This window comes from Penicillium odoratum (genome assembly GCF_028828045.1).
Source record: "Penicillium odoratum strain IBT 22623 chromosome Unknown utg000001l_segment0_segment0, whole genome shotgun sequence".
NCBI lineage: Eukaryota > Fungi > Ascomycota > Eurotiomycetes > Eurotiales > Aspergillaceae > Penicillium > Penicillium odoratum.
In genome coordinates this window covers 3,540,596-3,558,530 of record NW_026643143.1, presented here as the reverse complement: position 1 = coordinate 3,558,530, position 17,935 = coordinate 3,540,596, and the positions used below count along the sequence as shown (strand labels likewise).

General features: G+C 47.7%; 6 protein-coding genes across 6 annotated transcripts; 4 read left to right on the top strand and 2 right to left on the bottom strand.

Moving 5' to 3' along the window:
- Positions 1-6: 6 nt before the first annotated feature.
- Positions 7-1,086, bottom strand: N7520_001350 (D-hexose-6-phosphate mutarotase; the record flags this gene model as incomplete). The annotated part of the gene is made up of 3 exons (XM_057135285.1): positions 7-387; positions 457-774; positions 844-1,086. 3 exons carry the CDS (start codon positions 1,084-1,086, stop codon positions 7-9), a joined length of 942 nt encoding a protein of 313 aa, XP_057001221.1.
- Positions 1,087-2,214: 1,128 nt separating this feature from the next.
- Positions 2,215-7,535, bottom strand: N7520_001349 (uncharacterized protein; the record flags this gene model as incomplete). Its single annotated transcript, XM_057135284.1, has 2 exons — positions 2,215-4,533; positions 4,587-7,535. The coding sequence occupies 2 exons, from the start codon at positions 7,533-7,535 to the stop codon at positions 2,215-2,217; spliced, it is 5,268 nt and encodes a 1,755-aa protein (XP_057001220.1).
- A 778-nt stretch (positions 7,536-8,313) lies between these two features.
- Positions 8,314-10,032, top strand: N7520_001348 (synembryn; the record flags this gene model as incomplete). The annotated part of the gene is made up of 6 exons (XM_057135283.1): positions 8,314-8,341; positions 8,419-8,493; positions 8,565-8,641; positions 8,705-8,863; positions 8,918-9,037; positions 9,091-10,032. The coding sequence occupies 6 exons, from the start codon at positions 8,314-8,316 to the stop codon at positions 10,030-10,032; spliced, it is 1,401 nt and encodes a 466-aa protein (XP_057001219.1).
- Positions 10,033-10,331: 299 nt separating this feature from the next.
- Positions 10,332-10,932, top strand: N7520_001347 (polysaccharide biosynthesis domain-containing protein; the record flags this gene model as incomplete). The annotated part of the gene is made up of 3 exons (XM_057135282.1): positions 10,332-10,376; positions 10,434-10,458; positions 10,553-10,932. 3 exons carry the CDS (start codon positions 10,332-10,334, stop codon positions 10,930-10,932), a joined length of 450 nt encoding a protein of 149 aa, XP_057001218.1.
- A 677-nt stretch (positions 10,933-11,609) lies between these two features.
- Positions 11,610-15,934, top strand: N7520_001346 (ABC transporter ATP-binding protein; the record flags this gene model as incomplete). The annotated part of the gene is made up of 5 exons (XM_057135281.1): positions 11,610-12,073; positions 12,126-12,789; positions 12,849-14,832; positions 14,882-15,001; positions 15,051-15,934. 5 exons carry the CDS (start codon positions 11,610-11,612, stop codon positions 15,932-15,934), a joined length of 4,116 nt encoding a protein of 1,371 aa, XP_057001217.1.
- A 1,349-nt stretch (positions 15,935-17,283) lies between these two features.
- On the top strand, positions 17,284-17,829 carry N7520_001345 (uncharacterized protein; the record flags this gene model as incomplete). The annotated part of the gene is made up of 1 exon (XM_057135280.1): positions 17,284-17,829. One exon carries the CDS (start codon positions 17,284-17,286, stop codon positions 17,827-17,829), a length of 546 nt encoding a protein of 181 aa, XP_057001216.1.
- Positions 17,830-17,935: the final 106 nt, after the last annotated feature.

The following is a 17,935-nucleotide window of genomic DNA, read 5'->3' as shown; positions in this document are numbered from 1 at the left end:
CGGCCTTCAAATCCGAGACTTGATAGTCTGACCACCCTCCCATGAGTCGCCCACCTCGAGAGTCTGCCAACCAGAAACAGAGCCAGCCTCCACACAAATCATGTTCATGTAGGCCTCATCCGGGCCGAAGTCCGCCATGCCCTTGGCCTTCTCAGTCCATGGGTTCCATACCACAACGTCCGCCAAAGCCTCGCGCGTAATAGAGAATAGAGGCTGGTCGTCGGTCGAGACGATGATTGGGACAGAGGGGTCGAGATCCTGGTAGACACGGTCGGTTTCTCCGGTGATGGCCAGGGCCGGGGAGGTTTCGGTGTGGGAGGTCGCGTTGCGGGTCTTGTCAACGTAAGTCTTGGACTCTAGGTTCTTAACGCGGATCGCAGAGATATCCTATGTATTTCAGTGAGTTAAAAATGTCCGAAGGAGGGAATGGTCATGGCCAACGACAGAGATACATACCGCAATCTTCAGGTATGTGTGCATCAGAACCTGGAACTGGAAGTTCTGGGTACCCTCATTGCGAACCTGCAGCTGAGTCTGTAGCGAAGTCTTGGTCAACGTGACACTGTAGACAAGCCCAAATCCATACGGCCAAGCCTTGCGGAACTCCTCGCTCAACATGGAGTGCGACAGACCAAAGTCCAGCTTCACGGCCTGCTCTCCTATGCTATCGGCCGATTCGGCAGACTTGCCCAAATACTCCCAGTTCGAGTTACGAGCGAATCCATGCTGAGGCAGTGTGGAGGTGGGGTGGTTTTGTGGGGGAGGGCCAAAGACCTATAGATAGGAGGGACCACGATTAGCTTCAGGTTCTCGAGGGAGGAAGCTTGGGATGAATTGACTTACCGGGAATACAAGCGGAATGCCACCACGGATCGGTTTGGAGCCATCCAGGTGAGCCTTCTCGCTCAGGAACAGCTGTTCCTGGCCGTGTGCCTTCCAAGAGGTGACCGTGGCGCCATACAGGTGGATTGCGACGGATTCCCCGGAAGGCAAGCTTGCCTCGACAACGTTGTCATTGATAGAGACAGTTGATTGGGGCAGAGTAGTACCCAGCCCGATGGCAGATGGTTTGTTAGGGCGGACCATTGTGATGATGGATTATCCAGGATGACAGGAGGGAAGCTGTGCTGAGATCATGGCGGGGAATCGGATCTCAGCCCCACTTTATCATTGTTTACATCTGTCCAGGTCAAACAAGTCAACATTTGAACCAGTTGGCCTTTTGTTCTTAGCTATTTGACGTTTATTGATCTACATCTCTGAAGTACATTCTGACAAACCACGTTGCCGGATCTATTTCTATTTCTCTGTTTTTCTCTGTCAAGTACATCTCACCCTGTAACCGGCTCCACTGCAGAGCCCGCCGTTAGTAATCCTAAGTTTACACCATAATTATTAAGTAGCTACACGCACCAGAGCAGAATATACATCACGGAGTATGGCAATGGATATTTCAGACTTCACCTGTGCAGACTTCAGACCGTAAAATTGCCCAGTCAGCAAATCAATATATCCATGGTTTGGGCATTACTAATGTTTTGTAGACCAAGTTGGGAGCCCGAGAGGCCCAGTACTGGGTTGTAGAGCTCGACAGGAATCTTAATTATAGTTCAGGTAGACCCATATGGAATGGCACTTTTGGGATCCTAAGTACTTGCCAAAGGACAAAAAACCAAACATTTCGATTTCAATAAAGCGCTGCGCGGAGAGTAGACATTAGTCGGCTCTCTCCCTTGACCGATCTTCCATTGTCTTACGACAACTGCGAAATTAGCGCCAAGGAGGAAGATTAAATCGAGCAGAGAAAGAGGCGCGAAGATATTCGTATACAGTACCTATATAAACTAAGTTTCACGCGCTAAAAGGGCCTTCGAGAATACCTTAGATAGATATGACCTTCTTACGATATTTCATTGCATTTCATATAAGCAAAGGAAAGATTGAAAAGACAAACAATCATGCATTTAGTTCTCAAACCGCTTATAGAACAAATAGTCCAAGCCTCCCAGGCAAAGGAAGAATAAACATAATGACATACATCACGGCCAAACAGGCCGAGTTCCAACAGTTCATTCGAAAGAAAAATGGCTCGATCGTTTATGCAAAGGTCGCCATTGGCTTGACGACATTTAATATGCACGTGGGGAATAAGGACAAGGGAGGTTATGTAAGTTGCAAAATCCAACAGAAAATATTTTACTCAAAACGCCGTCGCTATGCGGTATGATTGTGTCGCCGTGATGCGTCATGCGCCTCGACACGGATGTTGAAAAGGAGGTTGTCAACCTCGCGGAGAGCGTCCAGGCTCAGGTTGGCCTGTTTCATATCGTCCAAAATTTTCTTGAGCGAATTGGTGATTCCTGACTCGCTCGGGTTGGATCTTGGCGTGGGAATGGGTTCTGTTTGGATGTCTGCCATGGCCGTATCCGCTACCTGTTCAGTGGACACTATTGTATCCACATTCATGTGACTATCATTGTCGATCAAGACAGATACTGAGAGTGGACTGGCTACTGTTGCTTGGGAAGCGATCGCTTCCTCGTCGGAAACAGGCGGAACGTTGGGTTTGACGGGGTTCTGCGGAGTGGTATTAATATCGGGAAAAGCTTCAACCTGAGCTGATGATTTTTCTGGCCGCGTCGTTTCAATCGGTGGTTCTTTTTGGTTTTGTTTTTGGGATGAGCGTGTTCTGCCAGACCGGGTATTGCGCGAGGACTGAGACCGAATTGGAGTCCCTACACCGTTGATTGACTGGTCCTCAACGCGGGCAGATTTGCGAGTCCGCTTCGGCGGGGGCTGAGAAATTTCTAGATCCTCCGCCTGTTCTTGTGAAGTCTCAAAAATCACAGTAGGGGAAAGTTGTTCTTCTTCGACAGCTTCATCTTTGTGTTGAGAGCTGCGAGTCGATCGACGTGGTGTGGGTACAGATGGCTTAGCTGGGGCAGAAGCTTGAGAGGCCTCAGCAATTTCAATCTCCTGAGACTGGGTAGCATCGGGATCGGCTAGGGCGGTGGGAACCGCTTCCTTGGCAGTGGATCGTCTGGTTGAACGACGTCTTTCAGTTGAGGTCACCGGAGGACCACTGTCCTCACTACGCTTCCTCTTCTTAGAGCTTTGTGGCGGAGCAGATCCCGTCACATCGGCAGATTGTTCTTCACGCTGACTACATTGATCCACGGCCAATCCTAAGTCCTGTGACAGCTGAGAGGCAATTTGAACATCCAAATCATCGCCCGAATCAACGAAGTCATTGATTGTCAGAATGGGTAGATCATTTGGCTGGTCCGCAGATTGATCTTGTTGCCTGTCTTCGCTCTCTGTCTTCTTAGACATGGCCTTTCTGGCTTTGTTTCGGCTTGCTGACTTTAAGTTGGAGTTATGAGCAGATGATACCTCGATTTGTTTAGTAGGTGTGCCAAATGTAGGGGCTGACGCCGAGTTCTGGTCGTTTTCGGTGCTCTGACTCAAGGCTAAACGAGTCCGGCGGCTTGGCGGTCTTTCATCCTGAGAGACCGAAGTGTTTTCTCTAGGTTTCTCAAGTACATCGGCCTTAGGTAGATCTTCAGTATTTTCCATGATAGAAACAGCAGGGCTGCTGGCTGCGCTTTGTTCTGCAGCCGCACGCTGCGCTTTATTCAATCGCTTCAACGATTTTCGTCGTAAGTTTCTCGCAGTCCGAGACCGTTTGTTGGGACTTGGACTTCGCGAAATAATCGATGGTGGGGATGAGGGAACATCAGATGCATCAGCCATCACAATATCTTGCGCTCTCAGAATTGGTGCATCGTGGTGTAACGCAGGGGTTTGATCCCGAGTCGCAGGAGTAGGAGATGACCCAATAAAGCCATCTTCGTTCTCTGCTGGGACGAGCGTTGGAGTCAATGGAGTTCCGAAAGCAGATCGCGAGCCTTGTCTACGCAAATGAACTGGCGTATCAAAACCCAGACCGCCAGAAGTATTCGCAGGAGATGAGGATCGAATGGAGTCAATCATTCGGAAGACATCCCTTCGATTTCCCGGATAAGGCAGCATGGTGGTATCTTCATTAAGCTCGGGCCGAGAATTAGCGGGCAGCCGTGGCTCTGTTAGGTCTGAGATCTCCAGTGATTGCTCCGCTGATCCAATCACTGGTGATGAATTAGCAGAGAGATACGCCCGAGGGTTATGCTGTGCAGATGTTGACATGCACGAAGCTGAAGATGGGAGACGATTATTCTGAGAATTCATATTTAGTGCATGTGACAATACCAACAGGGGTGGTTTTATGATTACCTTGTCACTTCTTTTGGATTGCGCTGCTGCTTTGAGATTGTCCAAGGCCTTTGCAAGAGATTCCCCGATGGAAGTTCTGGAAGAAACCTGGTCTGCTTTTGAACCCGTCGAATACCAGAAATCGACAAATTTCTTCGCCCTTGACGGATGCGGAGACTCTAAGCCCGCGCAAATGACTAAGTCGAACAGTTGAAGCGAAGATAAATCATCGCGAACACATATCTGCACGACGTTGAGAACAGCGAATGTGAGAGCTCGGCACTGTAGACTAGTTAGGTTGAGTTCTACCATTGTCCTTGTCAAGGGATATTTACCGCAGTTAAGATTCGGCTATCCACGCCGTGTTGGAAATCAAATTTGAAATCACCATCCTGAACCCAAGCCTTCAACGAAGGTTGCAAGGTTTGAAGAAGCTGCGAGCGAAATTGAGGGACCCCAGAGCCCAGGAATGAGGTCAATGACTCGATAAAGCCGGCGAGGCCTTGTGATTCTGACACACTAAAGCCATCATACGCCAGGTTCAATGTTCTTGAGATTGATTCTGCGAGTTTGTGGGGGAATGGCGGGGGACTGGGCTGCTTAGAGACAGCGTGTTCACTTCCTACGTCGTTACCTTGTAGGAAAGGTACCGACAACGACTGGCTCAGAAGTGATGCCGAAGGCAGATAGGTGTCATGAACCGAAAGATTCATGAGACATCCAGCCAGAGGTTCAATGATGAGATCAGGAAGCCCTTGATCTCCTTTCTCTGTTCTCGCTACTCGCATGAACGACCCGAGCAGATTTGACCATTCTTGGTTCACATTGTGTAGTCTTAGTCCCGAAGAAAGTATTTTGGTGACATTATCATAATCGCGGGAAACAGAGCCATCACGTTCTCGGGCAGATTCCACCGGGAACGACTGCAAGGCATCGGCAGCGGCTCGGGCACTGGCCTTCCAAACCGCCTCATATAATGGGGAAGGGTGCGAAACATAGGTACATTCTGCAATGCTCAAATCGGCGCATTGCTGTAGGAGCTCGAGGCGAGATCCACGAGATATTCTTCCTATGCACGAAGCCTGGATCATTCCTTCAACCAGGCGGACATAAGCCAAAGTTGGCGTTGCTGATACCGAGTTAGTGCTGATTGTTCGGAGAAGATGCAGGATGGGACTGTTGAGATTTGTCCCAGAAGTCGATTGGCGATGGGTCGGAGTGCTGGAAGTTTGGAACATTCCGTCCGAAGTTTTCAGTAGAAGTCTTTCCGTAAATGGGATGCTTCCAAGGGAAGAAATCATTGTCGTGGACAAGAATCGGAACCGTTCGAAGAAGATATCCACCTCTCCAGCTCCGGAGGCGTTCAATGAAGCAGGGCCACCATTACAGAGGCGGCTTAACAGTCCAAGAACACTAGCGACAGCTTGCATGGACTCCGTGGAAGGGCTTATTTCCTTGCTGGATGCCAAAGATAATGCACTAGCAAGATTGGTCCAAGCTCGAGCAATGTTCGAATTCTCAAGCTGGTTGTCATTCCAAACTGATGATTTGAGCAGAGACTCGAATACCTTCAAGATTGATGAGACTCTTGAACGGACCCATCTTGGATCAATCGAGGGAAGTTCTTCGGCTTCGATCCTACGTGTGTCGTTGATGCGACCTTCTGTCCAAATTTTGGGCTGTGGGCTCCATAGTAGGGCAGCTAGCACACGTGCTTCACTGTCACTCATAATGGGGACTGATGAGAATATTGATGCAGAGGGAACGGCGATATATTCTTCCCAAATGAGATCGAGGTGGGTGTGAGGAGGAGAGGGGCGGAATGCATAATAAAGCAAGTTGTAGTAGCTACTCAGGGCAAATTGAGTAGGAGCTGGTCCTGCTTTATCGGACTTTCTCCGTTCGAATTGTGAGAGAATTGGTTTGCCAAGCATCTTGATCAAGTTGAGGCTGGTTTTTTCGGTCGGGTTGACAGCAAAGACAAAACGATTCCAACTTGAGATGGCCTGGTTCTTGATAGAAGGATCACTGCAATTGAAGCACTTTTGAAGAACAAGAACCCATTCCTTGAAGTGCTCCCACTGCTCTAAACCCGAGCCCTTGCTCCTCATAAGTAGAACAACAATGCTCCAGATCTGTGGAACATGAACCCCGGTCTCCGGATTGGCCATCATCCGAGACAACCTTTCACGGATTTCGTTCACGATCTTTCCATCTTTTTCCAAAGGTCGATCAAAAAGGTCTCGAAGATTCTTGGAAAGTGTGTGATTTGGGCCGGCTGCCAAAGCTATCTGGAAGCCAAGGGCTATCGCTTTTGATCTATTATCTTTCATATGATTGAGAAGGCCATAGACCAAATGCTCTACCCACAGTGAAGAGTGAGAGAGAAATGTTGATTTAGACTGGACGAGAAGACGCTGATAAATGGACAAACGATGCAGAGCGATTGCTTTACCATTGACACGGTTGGTGATATCTTCCAATGCTATAAGTAAACGCGTGACACGGGTGCTTGTCATGACTCGAGTGCCGAAATTCTGGGCCGAAAGAATGGACATGTAGTGTGTCAAAACAGACTTGGGTGCCTTAGCGTCTTGCAGGCAAGTGGTGGAGTGCTCCACCAGGAAAACTTTGAACTCTTCTGGCAACAAAGGCGATACACCTGAGTGCCATACGAAGGCAGCGGACAGCTTCAGAGCCTGGTTGGCAAGATTTGTATCCACCGGTGTACCGTTGACAAAATCGCGGCTCACGTCACGTTGTATAAATTGGGTGATCAGGCTCAGCTTCTCCGCAATGTCCTTCGCCGCCGGTAAAGAATCGTATGCCCGGAGTGCGTTGAAAAACTGTATGTATGCATCAAGCCGGGAGGTGATGGACTCTCCAGCCAGTTGCTGGATGACGGATTCGAGGAGCATGACAAGAGAATCCGAGGTGAACGGATCAAATTTAGGCGACCATACGGGAATTGGCGAATTAGATTCTTTTAGAATAGACTTGAATGGACTATCTCTAGATTTCGAGTCCTTGTTGTTGAACGGGCTATCCTTAGATCCGAGTTTGTTCAATGGACCTGGCGTGTGGTCAATCGAGGTATGGAGCCATGGTGACCAGGTCACTCGTTTGGAGGCGCGGCTAGACGGGGGAGGCCTGGAGGAATTGGTGGCTTGCGGTGTTTCTGTGATATTCTGCGCTGGGGTGTCGTTTTCGTCCTGATCAATGCGTGAACCAGGCCTTGGAGGTGTGGGTGGGCGAGCAGGAAGAGGGCCAAGCATCTCCACCATTGTTCAAGAAGGGAGGAAAAGAGAAAAAAATAGAGCAAAAGAAACAAGGACCATTGCTCGTGGAAGTTAGAATGGTTCAAGTTGGGGATTGATCCTTCCCATGCGATTGAAGGATTGCGGGTACAGGCCAAGACGAAAACTGGTCGAACGCGCCTTGTGAGTCGCGGGATCGCGTAAAGTGCCCGCGCGATTTTCCCGCCTCAGGCATCCAAGGAAGACGCGCCTCTGTTCTATCTCAGACTGCCTTCGTTTCGATATTAGAGAAGTAACCTATAAGTCACTCTCTCCTCAGCTGATTCTGTCTAAACATTTTCGATACATAGGTAATTAACCAAAAATAAGTACCTGGCTGGGTATGTAAATGGGCTTTACCTTTTCACGAGTTCGGTAGCCCAGTTGTAGGTATTAAATTAAATGAAGTCACTCTGACTAATTGGAAACATATGCAGAATCATGGAGTAGTTTAGCCTTATACATGGATCATAATTCGTTTCTGCAGATTTTCTAGAGGTCATAAATTGCCTTTTGCTGCTATACTGAACTTGCCCGTTCCTACAGGGGCGCAAATAAAGTGGGGTTCTGCCGCACCTTCACGATATCCGCCTTCACCCCGAGCTTGATCACCTTGTCTTCCCTTCGTTTTCTGGGACAGATTCTTCTTTTTCCCTACTTTAGTTCCATCTATCAATTACCTGAGCCCTTTTGTTGCCAATTTCAGGACTGCAAACCCAATTCTATTCCCGCGCGACCGTCTCAATCCTTCGGCCCAGTGGGACCAATGGCTTTTCCCCAGCTGCAAGGTGCAGGTATGCAGCCTACCTTACCTAACGCCAAGCCAGATGGCCGTCTTCTTGATAGAAAGTGATTGACAATTCCTGTATAGCTAAGCTACAGGAGGTGACCCGGTTACTAGACTCGCTCGAGAAGGACTTACAGGAGAAGCAGTTGACATCGTCGCGTGAGTTTCGTCCGCCAATATCTTGGAATCACCACGAAATGCTGACACAAGAATGACTCGCCGGTCTATAGACAAGGTCCAAACACTACTTCAGCTCCGTCAATTTGGTACTAGCCCCGTCAACGCTGGCCCGATATACTCCAGTAAGGTACGATATACTGAACGAATGAGGAATGAGATCCATGGGTCAATGGTCTGATGCCTCGTGCAGGGTATCAGAATTCTAGTACAATATGGAGTGGAGGGGGAGACAGTCGACGTATGTCGTGCCGCCCTGAGATGTGTCGCAAATGCTCTACTCCTCGATGCGAACATGCGTCAGGTCTTTGTTGACACAGGTTATGGAGGCAAACTGGCTGAAAAGCTCAAGGTATGTCTTATTTAAAGGTATTCTCATACTTTGAAAGTCACTAATAATTGGTAGGTTGATAACTCCGAAGATGAAATGGTCGTCAGTCGAATTCTCTTCCTGTCAACTTATAACACTACCATGGATTTTGACATCTTAATCAAAAATCATTCCCTCGGCGAAAATGTCAATTACGTATGGATATCAAGCTAGCTCTACTCTCGGGCTATACTGATTTGTGGCAATAGCAACTCGCTCGACACGCAAAACAATTCCCCAAGTCCGGACGAGAGCCACTATCTCAAATGGACGAGTTGGCTCTTACTGATACCCTCAAACTGATATTCAACGTATCAAAGCTTTATGAGCACGGAGCCGCCTTCTCACCTTCTATCCCTTATCTTCTCAAGATAATCAGCCGCATTGACATTCCGGCAAAGCCATTGGATGGCTTAATCAGCCAGCTCATCAATTCACTCTCGGTACTTGACCTGGAGGAAAAGAAGGGCAAGATCTTCGAAAAAACACCGCTCTTTCCCACGTTTGATGAGAACTGCAACGTGGATAAACTGATTAAAATTCTTGACCAGGGTGTCTCTTCATATCGGCCCGTGGAACTTGACGAGAAAGCTGTGCCGTTATTGCATACCCTAATCACCATGTATGAGCTTGCCCCTGATGGACCACGCGCGCGAATGCAATCTTTACTCTTACCAGAGGACACCGATCGCAGCGAACCCATCGGACGTTCTGATAATCTTGCATCCCGTCTCTTGAAGCTCTCGACAAGCTCATTTTCAAATCTCAAAACAGCAATTTCTGAACTTATGTTTGTTCTTGCGGGCAGGGATGCCGAGACCCTGACTCGAAAGATCGGCTATGGCTTTGCAGCAGGATTTTTGGCATCCCGAGGGATGGAGATCCCGCGAACTGCCAGTGAGGCTTTTGCAGATGATCCCAACGATCCCGAATCCGGCGTAAACCCTATCACTGGACAGCGATGGACTGCGGAACCCAAGGATTCAGGCCCACCTATGACCAGAGAGGAGAAGGAAAGAGAAGCAGAGAGATTATTTGTCCTCTTCGAAAGAGCGAAAGCAAATGGCCTTCTCAATGTGGAGAATCCTGTGACCCAGGCCTTCCACGAAGGAAGGTTCGAAGAATTGTCGGATGACACTGACAGTGACTAAAACGCTTCTGATTGAACTCTTAAACTATGTAAATTTTGATACTGGTCTTTATACCCATACAATCGAACCTGAAATAGAATGCTGTGCATTAATAAGCTACCTGTATCGTACGTTGTATTGTGGACTCGATGGCGGGGAGCAATGACGTTATGTGCCCGGCAGTATCGCTCTCCGCCCACCGAAAAATTATTCGCGGGGCAAAGGACTCACATTCCTGCCCCCCACTTGCCTTGTCTTCATTACACAGACCTTTCATTTCGATCAGCTTGAAGCAATTCTGCTCAGATAATATCGCAAAAATGGCCAAACCCTTTGATCCCGAGCAGGCTGAGAACCTGGATGATGTACGTCACGGATGCCCGACTGGGTTTAAAGAAGCCAATCGCTGACCAATTCACCAGATGGAGAAGCAATTCGCCGTCAAAGGTCCGTCGAAAATCGCAGTCCACCCCCACTCTTCCGCAGACTGGTTTTATATTCCTTCTTTTTGTCAGTAACTGAATTCTAATCCTCGAAACAGCCGTCGAACACTTGATGACATACTGGGCCATCTTGGAGAAGGTCAAGGGCTCGCAGCTGCGCCTGACCAAGATGGACGATGAGATCCTCGAATCCTTCACCAAGACCTTCCCAGAAATCGACCCCGCTGGACCCATCAACGAGGATGAGATGAAGAGCAAGGCTGGCAAGGACAAGTGGCGCAACTGGATGAAGCAGTACGAGAAGACCATCGATGACTACAACTTCGGCACAATCTTCCGCACTCGGTCCGATGTCGAGTATGATCAGGATACCACCATTTTCGGCGTTCGCATGCAGTTCTACGCCATTGAGATTGCTCGTAACCGCGCTGGCCTCAATGACTGGATCTACGAGCGCGCCCAGAAGAACAGCGCATGATCGATGTTTTGCATGTTAGACAGCATTGCCATTATACCACACAAACGAGACCCGGGGAAGGGTTTGCTTAACATGGATTTTGTTCACGCGATGACTCTACTCTTTTCCTGTTCTGTACTTGGCCATGTCAAGTTCAGCTCCAGATCCGGGCTGTTAGACCGACGGCATGTGCCTGCTCCTTTGCGACCTACCGGGACAACCATGATTTCGCAGGTTTGGCCATATTGAAAGGAACAATACCACTGGATGTGTTGTTAGTACCAGTCAAGTGAATCATGGCCGCAGAAAATAAGTGAATTTCGAATATTTAGAATCATTCACTATGTGGACAGCGGATTGGAGTGGGCTTCGTGTTAGAAGTCTTTGTAAATATTGGCGATATACCCGGAAATAGATGACATTCCTTACATTTAATTTGTTCACGGAGTACTATTATTGGATCTTTGAAATCTACGGAGGAAGTTTATATTCAACTCTTTGTTGTTCTACGGCTTTCATTCCCATGGTACCGGTGCGCGACCAATGCCATCTTAGTATTGTTCTCTTTGACAATGGAATTCGAATATAATTGAAACTACGCCTTTGGTTCCTTCTTTTGCTTCCTGAACCTTCAATTTTTCTTTCCTGCAAAAGTCTTGATGACTTAGCTACTGTTGCTAACCAGCTTACAGTGAGCAATGCCTCACAACTATGCAAAAGACGATCAGGATGGAAATCCGGAGGATATCAAGGTCGGCCTTCATATCCAAACAAGCTGGAAGTCTCTTTCCAGTTTCACATCACGAAAACATCTACCTATTCTAATCACCGGATCGATTTTCGCTCTGTTCGCGGGTTGTGTGACCCCCATTCTGGCAGTCCTGCTAGGAAATGTTTTTGATGCCTTTACATCATTTGGAGCTGGACAGTCGGATGCCGATACGTTGCGCTCCAAAATTGCGGCAAACTGCCTAGGAATGGTAGGGCTCGGAGCTGCTGGTTGGTTCCTCAACGGCGCATATTTCATGATCTTTGTTGCATTTGGGGAATTTCAAGCTGCAAGCATCCGTGGAAAGGTTTTCACCGAGTTGCTGAAACGTGATATCGAATGGTTCGAGGCGCAACGAGAAGGATCTGGGGCGTTTCTGTCGGGCATTCAAGCGTGAGAACCCATGTATCGTTATATGAGCCAGCAGTCCATTAACGGCCAACAGTTATATCCATGATCTACAACTAGCGACTTCTCAGCCAATTGGTCTATTACTACAATATGCATGTCGATCAGTAGCTTCATTGATACTGGCCTTGGTGATCTCGTGGAAGCTATCTCTAGTCACTCTCGCTGGGTTTCCCATATTCTCTGCTTTGATCGCCTATCTCTCCACGCGCATGAACTCGAGTATTTCAGCACAGCAGAACGAACTTACATTCGCCTCTCAAATTGCAAACAATGCCATTTCATCTATCGACACGGTTAAATGTTTGAATGGTCAGGCGTTCGAGGGGCAAAACTTCGCAACTAAAATTGAGCAGTCTGCGATTCACTATCTCCGACAAGCGCGACTGAACTCTTTGCAGATTGCACTAATACGGTGGATGATGTTCGGGATGTTTGTTCAGGGGTTCTGGTACGGTAGTAGCCTTGCACGCGATGGGGCCTTAACCTCTGGAGATGTCATCACAACGTTCTGGGCCTGCACAACTGCTGCTCAGTCAATCGAGCAAGTTCTTCCGCAGATGATCGTGATGGAAAAGGGTAAAGTAGCAAGCACAATACTCAGGAAACTGATGCGTGCTTCCACGGAAGATGAATTCCACAGTGAAAGCAAGGGCACGATTTATCCTCGTCGTTGTCATGGTGACATTGAAGTTAACAATGTAAGCATCTTACTTTGAAAATGGCATACCGCAATCTAGAGATCTGACTCAGTCTATAGGTGTCATTCTCTTATCCGTCCCAGCGAGACAAATGTGTTTTGAACCCTTCAACATTATTCTTCCCGGCGGGAGACACAACCTTCGTGATAGGCAAGAGTGGATCAGGTAAAAGTACCCTCGGTCAGTTGATTATGCGATTTTATTCCCCGACGTCAGGAGAAATCCTAATTGATGGGCACCCAATTAATTCGCTGAAAATTGACTGGCTTCGAAAAAATGTCAGTATACTCGAACAAAAGTCGGTTTTATTCAATGATTCCGTCTTGCAGAATATCAAATTTGGGCGTCCCGCTGCAGAATCAGTCTCTGCGAAAGATATCACGGTTTCGATCGAACTAGCAATGCTGGATAACATGATCGAAGGCTTACCCAGAGGGATTGATACAGCCGTTGGTTCAGGTGGAAGCTTTCTAAGCGGTGGTCAAAGGCAAAGAGTCGCAATTGCTAGAGCCAAGTTGCGCGATGCTCCAATCTTGATCATGGATGAAGCAACTAGTGCTTTGGACCATACTAACCGTGTTGCAGTCATGAAGGCAATACGTCAATGGCGCGAAGGGAAGACAACTATCATTATCACTCATGACATGTCGCAAATTCTAGAGGATGATTTAGTTTATGTCCTGGAGCATGGATCTATCATGCACTCCGGCTTCAGGCAAGAACTTGGGAACCGCGCAGGATGTGAGAAATACTTTCCTTCGGCTATGAGATCTGATCATGAGAAAGGAGGCATAGGGAGAGGAAGTACCAAGGCAAAGCACACTTCATCTGCGCTCTCAGCAATTGACAGCCTTCGTCTGCCCAAAAGATCATTTCACAGGCGGCGCTCATCATGGGCACAGCATCATCTTCCTCCCGGGTTTCGGTCAAGTACCTATGGAATGGCAGCCCAAAGACACTCTTTCCATGCAAATATTCGTTCAGATGGAAGCAGTGATAGTGCTGACCAGCGAACTCCCTCATATCTTCCATTCAACAATTCAATCCCCGATCTCACTTCCCCACTATCGCCTGTGTACGATGGGATAGCAGGAAAAGACATCGAGATGGTTGAAATAAACAGCCTAAAATTAGAAATTGGAAGCTCGTTGCAATATGCCTCCCCCAGCCCAATACAATATCTCAATCCAAAATCTTCAAAACGGCTCGGCCATAAGCGCAAAGCATCAAAACCAACAGAGCAAAAAAAAGATCATCAACCTTCATTGGCCCACATTATGGGGACAATTGTTCCGAACTTGGATTTCAAACAACGCCTTATTCTTCTTGTGGGAGTTCTATCAGCACTGGCCCACGCAAGTGCAACGCCGGTGTTCTCATATTGTCTCTCGCAGTTAATCAGCACCTTCTATGCTGGTAGCCAGAGCGCGAACCTAGCCAGGAAATGGTCCCTCGCTGTTTTGGGTGTATCCTGTGGAGATGGGTTATCATCCTTCTTCATGCATTATTCCTTGGAATTCTGCGCTGAGGCATGGCTGGACTCACTCCGTGGGAAAGCATTCGAACGCATTCTTGGACAGCCAAAGGTCTGGTTCGAAAAGGAAGGACATGGTTCATCCAGACTTGCGTCTTATCTTGACCAGAATGGAGAAGACATGCGTAATCTTCTAGGTCGTTTTGCTGGATTTGTCATCGTGGCAGCTGGGATCATGATCATGGCTGTTATCTGGAGTTTGATCGTGTGTTGGAAGCTTACATTGATATCTCTTGCCTGTGGTCCGTTCATTTACGCCATCACTCGCGGTTTTGAAGGAACGAATGGCTTGTGGGAGAGGAAATGCAGTAGTGCAACCAGCGTAGCGATAGATATTTTTGCGGAGACATTTTCGGAGATTCGAACTGTTCGGTCGTTGACGCTTGAAACATACTTCCAGAAAAAACACGTTGATGCTGTGACACGCTGTCTGAAGATTGGGTTGAAGCGTGCTCTTTACACTGGCTTGCTATTTGGGATGGTGGAATCGACTGTCATGTTTGCATGCGGTAAGAAAGCACTCACATTTGAATTATATTTCTGACTAACATAACCAAGCCCTGATTTTCTATTACGGAGCACTCCTCGCCGCTTCTGAATTTGCAGTGGACGATGTTGTCCAAGTCTTCTCTCTACTGTTGTTCAGTATTGGGTACGCGGCACAGATTCTATCGTGGAGTGAGTCGAGATTTTCATCTTAAGCTGACCCTGTTGACATTGCATGAAGTTCCCCAAATCAACACGTCACGCGAGATAGCCAGTCGTCTTCTCGAACTCTCAAAACTTTCCAAGTTCGGATCCCATGAGCACCGAGGCTCCCTAATCATCTCCAACTTGACGCCAATCAGGCTAAGAAATGTGTACTTCCGATACCCCTCAAGGCCAGACACAGTGGTCCTAAAAGACGTTTCGATGACTATCTCACAGAACACTTGTACAGCCATCGTGGGTCGATCCGGATCTGGAAAGTCAACCATTGCCTCACTACTGGTCGCGCTTTACGAATCTCCAGAATCCCAAACCGGAGACCCCACGATAACGCTTGGAGGAGAAGACATCTCACGATTGCACGTTCCTACCCTCCGTTCTCATATCGCCATTGTATCGCAGCAACCAACAATCTGTCCAGAAAGCATCTACGCTAACATAATCTATGGCATCGAACTTCAATCACCAATGTGCTCAATGGACAGTGTCCGCGCTGCAGCAAAAGCAGCTGGCATTGACGATTTCATCACATCTCTTCCCAAGGGATACTGGACCGTGATTGGTGACGGAGGTATCGGCCTCTCTGGAGGACAGAAACAACGCATTGTCATCGCTCGCGGTTTACTGCGCCACCCTCAGATCCTTATCTTAGACGAAGCTACATCTGGCCTTGATCCAGCCGGGGCAGAAATTGTTCGTCGAACTATTCAACATCTGGTATCTGTACGTCCGGATCTGACGGTTATCATCATCACGCATTCCAAGGAAATGATTGAGATAGCAGATCATGTCATCGTACTTGATCAGGGGGTGGTGGTGGAGGATGGTTCATATCGAGTGCTTTCACAGCGGATAGGTGGTAGATTGTATGAGTTGATCAATGACCCCGAGGACGAGACTTAGCTCAGTGTTTGAGGAAAGCATCGAATACAATTTTACCAAGTTCAACATATCAACGTTACTGAATTGTTGTCTTGGATGTGGCGTAATGGTCTTAAGACCTGAAGAAAACAGATGTTAGCATTCGATCAATGGTGGGCATTCCACGTATTGCCGAAGCCGTCAACCGGTAGATAGATGACTCCACTTCGTTTCTATGCGGAAGACTCCTTTGATGTTCTCGTATGCTCACGAAAATAGAATATATTTTTGGCGTCTATAAATGTGAGGCCCGTGGCGCGCTATTATAGCCACATGAGAAATTGACTCCGTACAGATATCCAAGATTCACTTCTAATTTGATCCTATAGCCCCCAATGCTGATCTCCCCCAACTCCGTCTATCCTTCCATCTCTAGCCTTAGACTTATTGAAATCTACTGGATATCATTGAGCGTCGAAGTATCCACCGAAGTATCCATTGAAAGGCCCATATATCAACTTGCTTTTACGCAGCCACTTGAACGCCAGTCGGTTGGGGGAAAATATACTTTGGATTTACTCTATTTGGATGAAATTAAATATTAAGCACACTATTTAGGCCAAGAAAAAGTGGAATGACCCGGCTACTACTAGCTCGGTAAGTGGGCCTAGTAGTGGACGTTGGTGAGAATGATCTGCACCTAGTACTATCTCGTGTCATGTCTAGTCCGTACCAAGGTCTCTTGATACTGTTTATTATGACTCGAATTAATTGTTTCAATCATTTCATTAGAGCTTTTGTCATCCTAGAGTCGTAGAATGTGGAGAAAATGTTACGATATTACTACGTAAACTCTACCTATCACGCCCCACTAAGTATTTTGTGTGGCGTTGTTTCATACTGTAGCTGTAGCGTTATCTTATCCCTAATGCTAAGCTATTGAAACCCACAATGTGATCCACAAGATACATAAAATGGTATTGGGCGTCTAGAAAATTCCAGCCACGAGGAGTATGCCAGTGATTTTAATCCACAAATTTTCGGCTTTCTTTGGCTATCGTCCTTTAAACCTTGGACACGTGTGCCGTAGTCACTAGTCCTTTCTTTCCGTCAGGCTAGTCTTGCTAGCGTCTGGAAGCATGTCGGCTCTGCCGCCGGGTACAGCCGGGATATCCAGATGGGGCCTATTTAGAAGCACCGCGGTCTGGCGTCGATGACTGAACCTTGAGAGAGAGCTCTTTATTATAAAACCTACGTTGATCCTCTCTAATCCTAGCCTTTCATCACACATATTCTCACAACTTCATCAAGTTTCAAGTAAGTTTATAATTGGCTCAATTCATCAGGTGCATCTTGAACGGAACAAAGCTAACAACTCATAGTTCTCCAACATGCGTTTCTCTACCCTTTCCGCAGGCCTCTTGATGGCCGGTGCCGCCGTTGCCACTCCCAGCCGCACTCTTGCCCAGCGTGAGCTCGACATTGCTCTTGGCCTAAACATCGACATCACAACTGTCCCCGTCCTCACAGTCGTAACTGCCCTCGTCGACAAGATCAAAGTCGACGCCGACGTCGATATCAAGCTGATCCCAAACGCTATCGAGGCCCTCGCCAATGTCGACCTTGACCTAAGCGGACTTCTGAGCTGTGTTGTTAACGAGCTGCCTTCCGATGTTACCGCCAAACTCTTCACTGAGGCTACTTCAACTGCCGTCCAGAAGCGCGAGGTCGCTGCTGATGTCCTTGTTGAGCTTAACAAGCTTCCTCTTGTCAACCTTATTGTTGCTCTTGTGCAAAAGATTAATGTTGAAGTGGATGTTAAGGTTCTCCTCGGTAGCCTCCAGGTTCTTCCTGAGGTTGACCTGCAGCAAATCCTGCGCTGCCTTGTTGCTAAGCTGGACATTGGTGCTGATGTTAGCGCTGCTGTCTCTGTCTAATTCTCTTGCATGCATTTTATCTCCCTTCTTTTGGGCGCCTTATGAGGTAAACGTTGGACAAAGTTGGCTATGGGTACTGTGCAGACTGACTGTGATCATTGCTTCG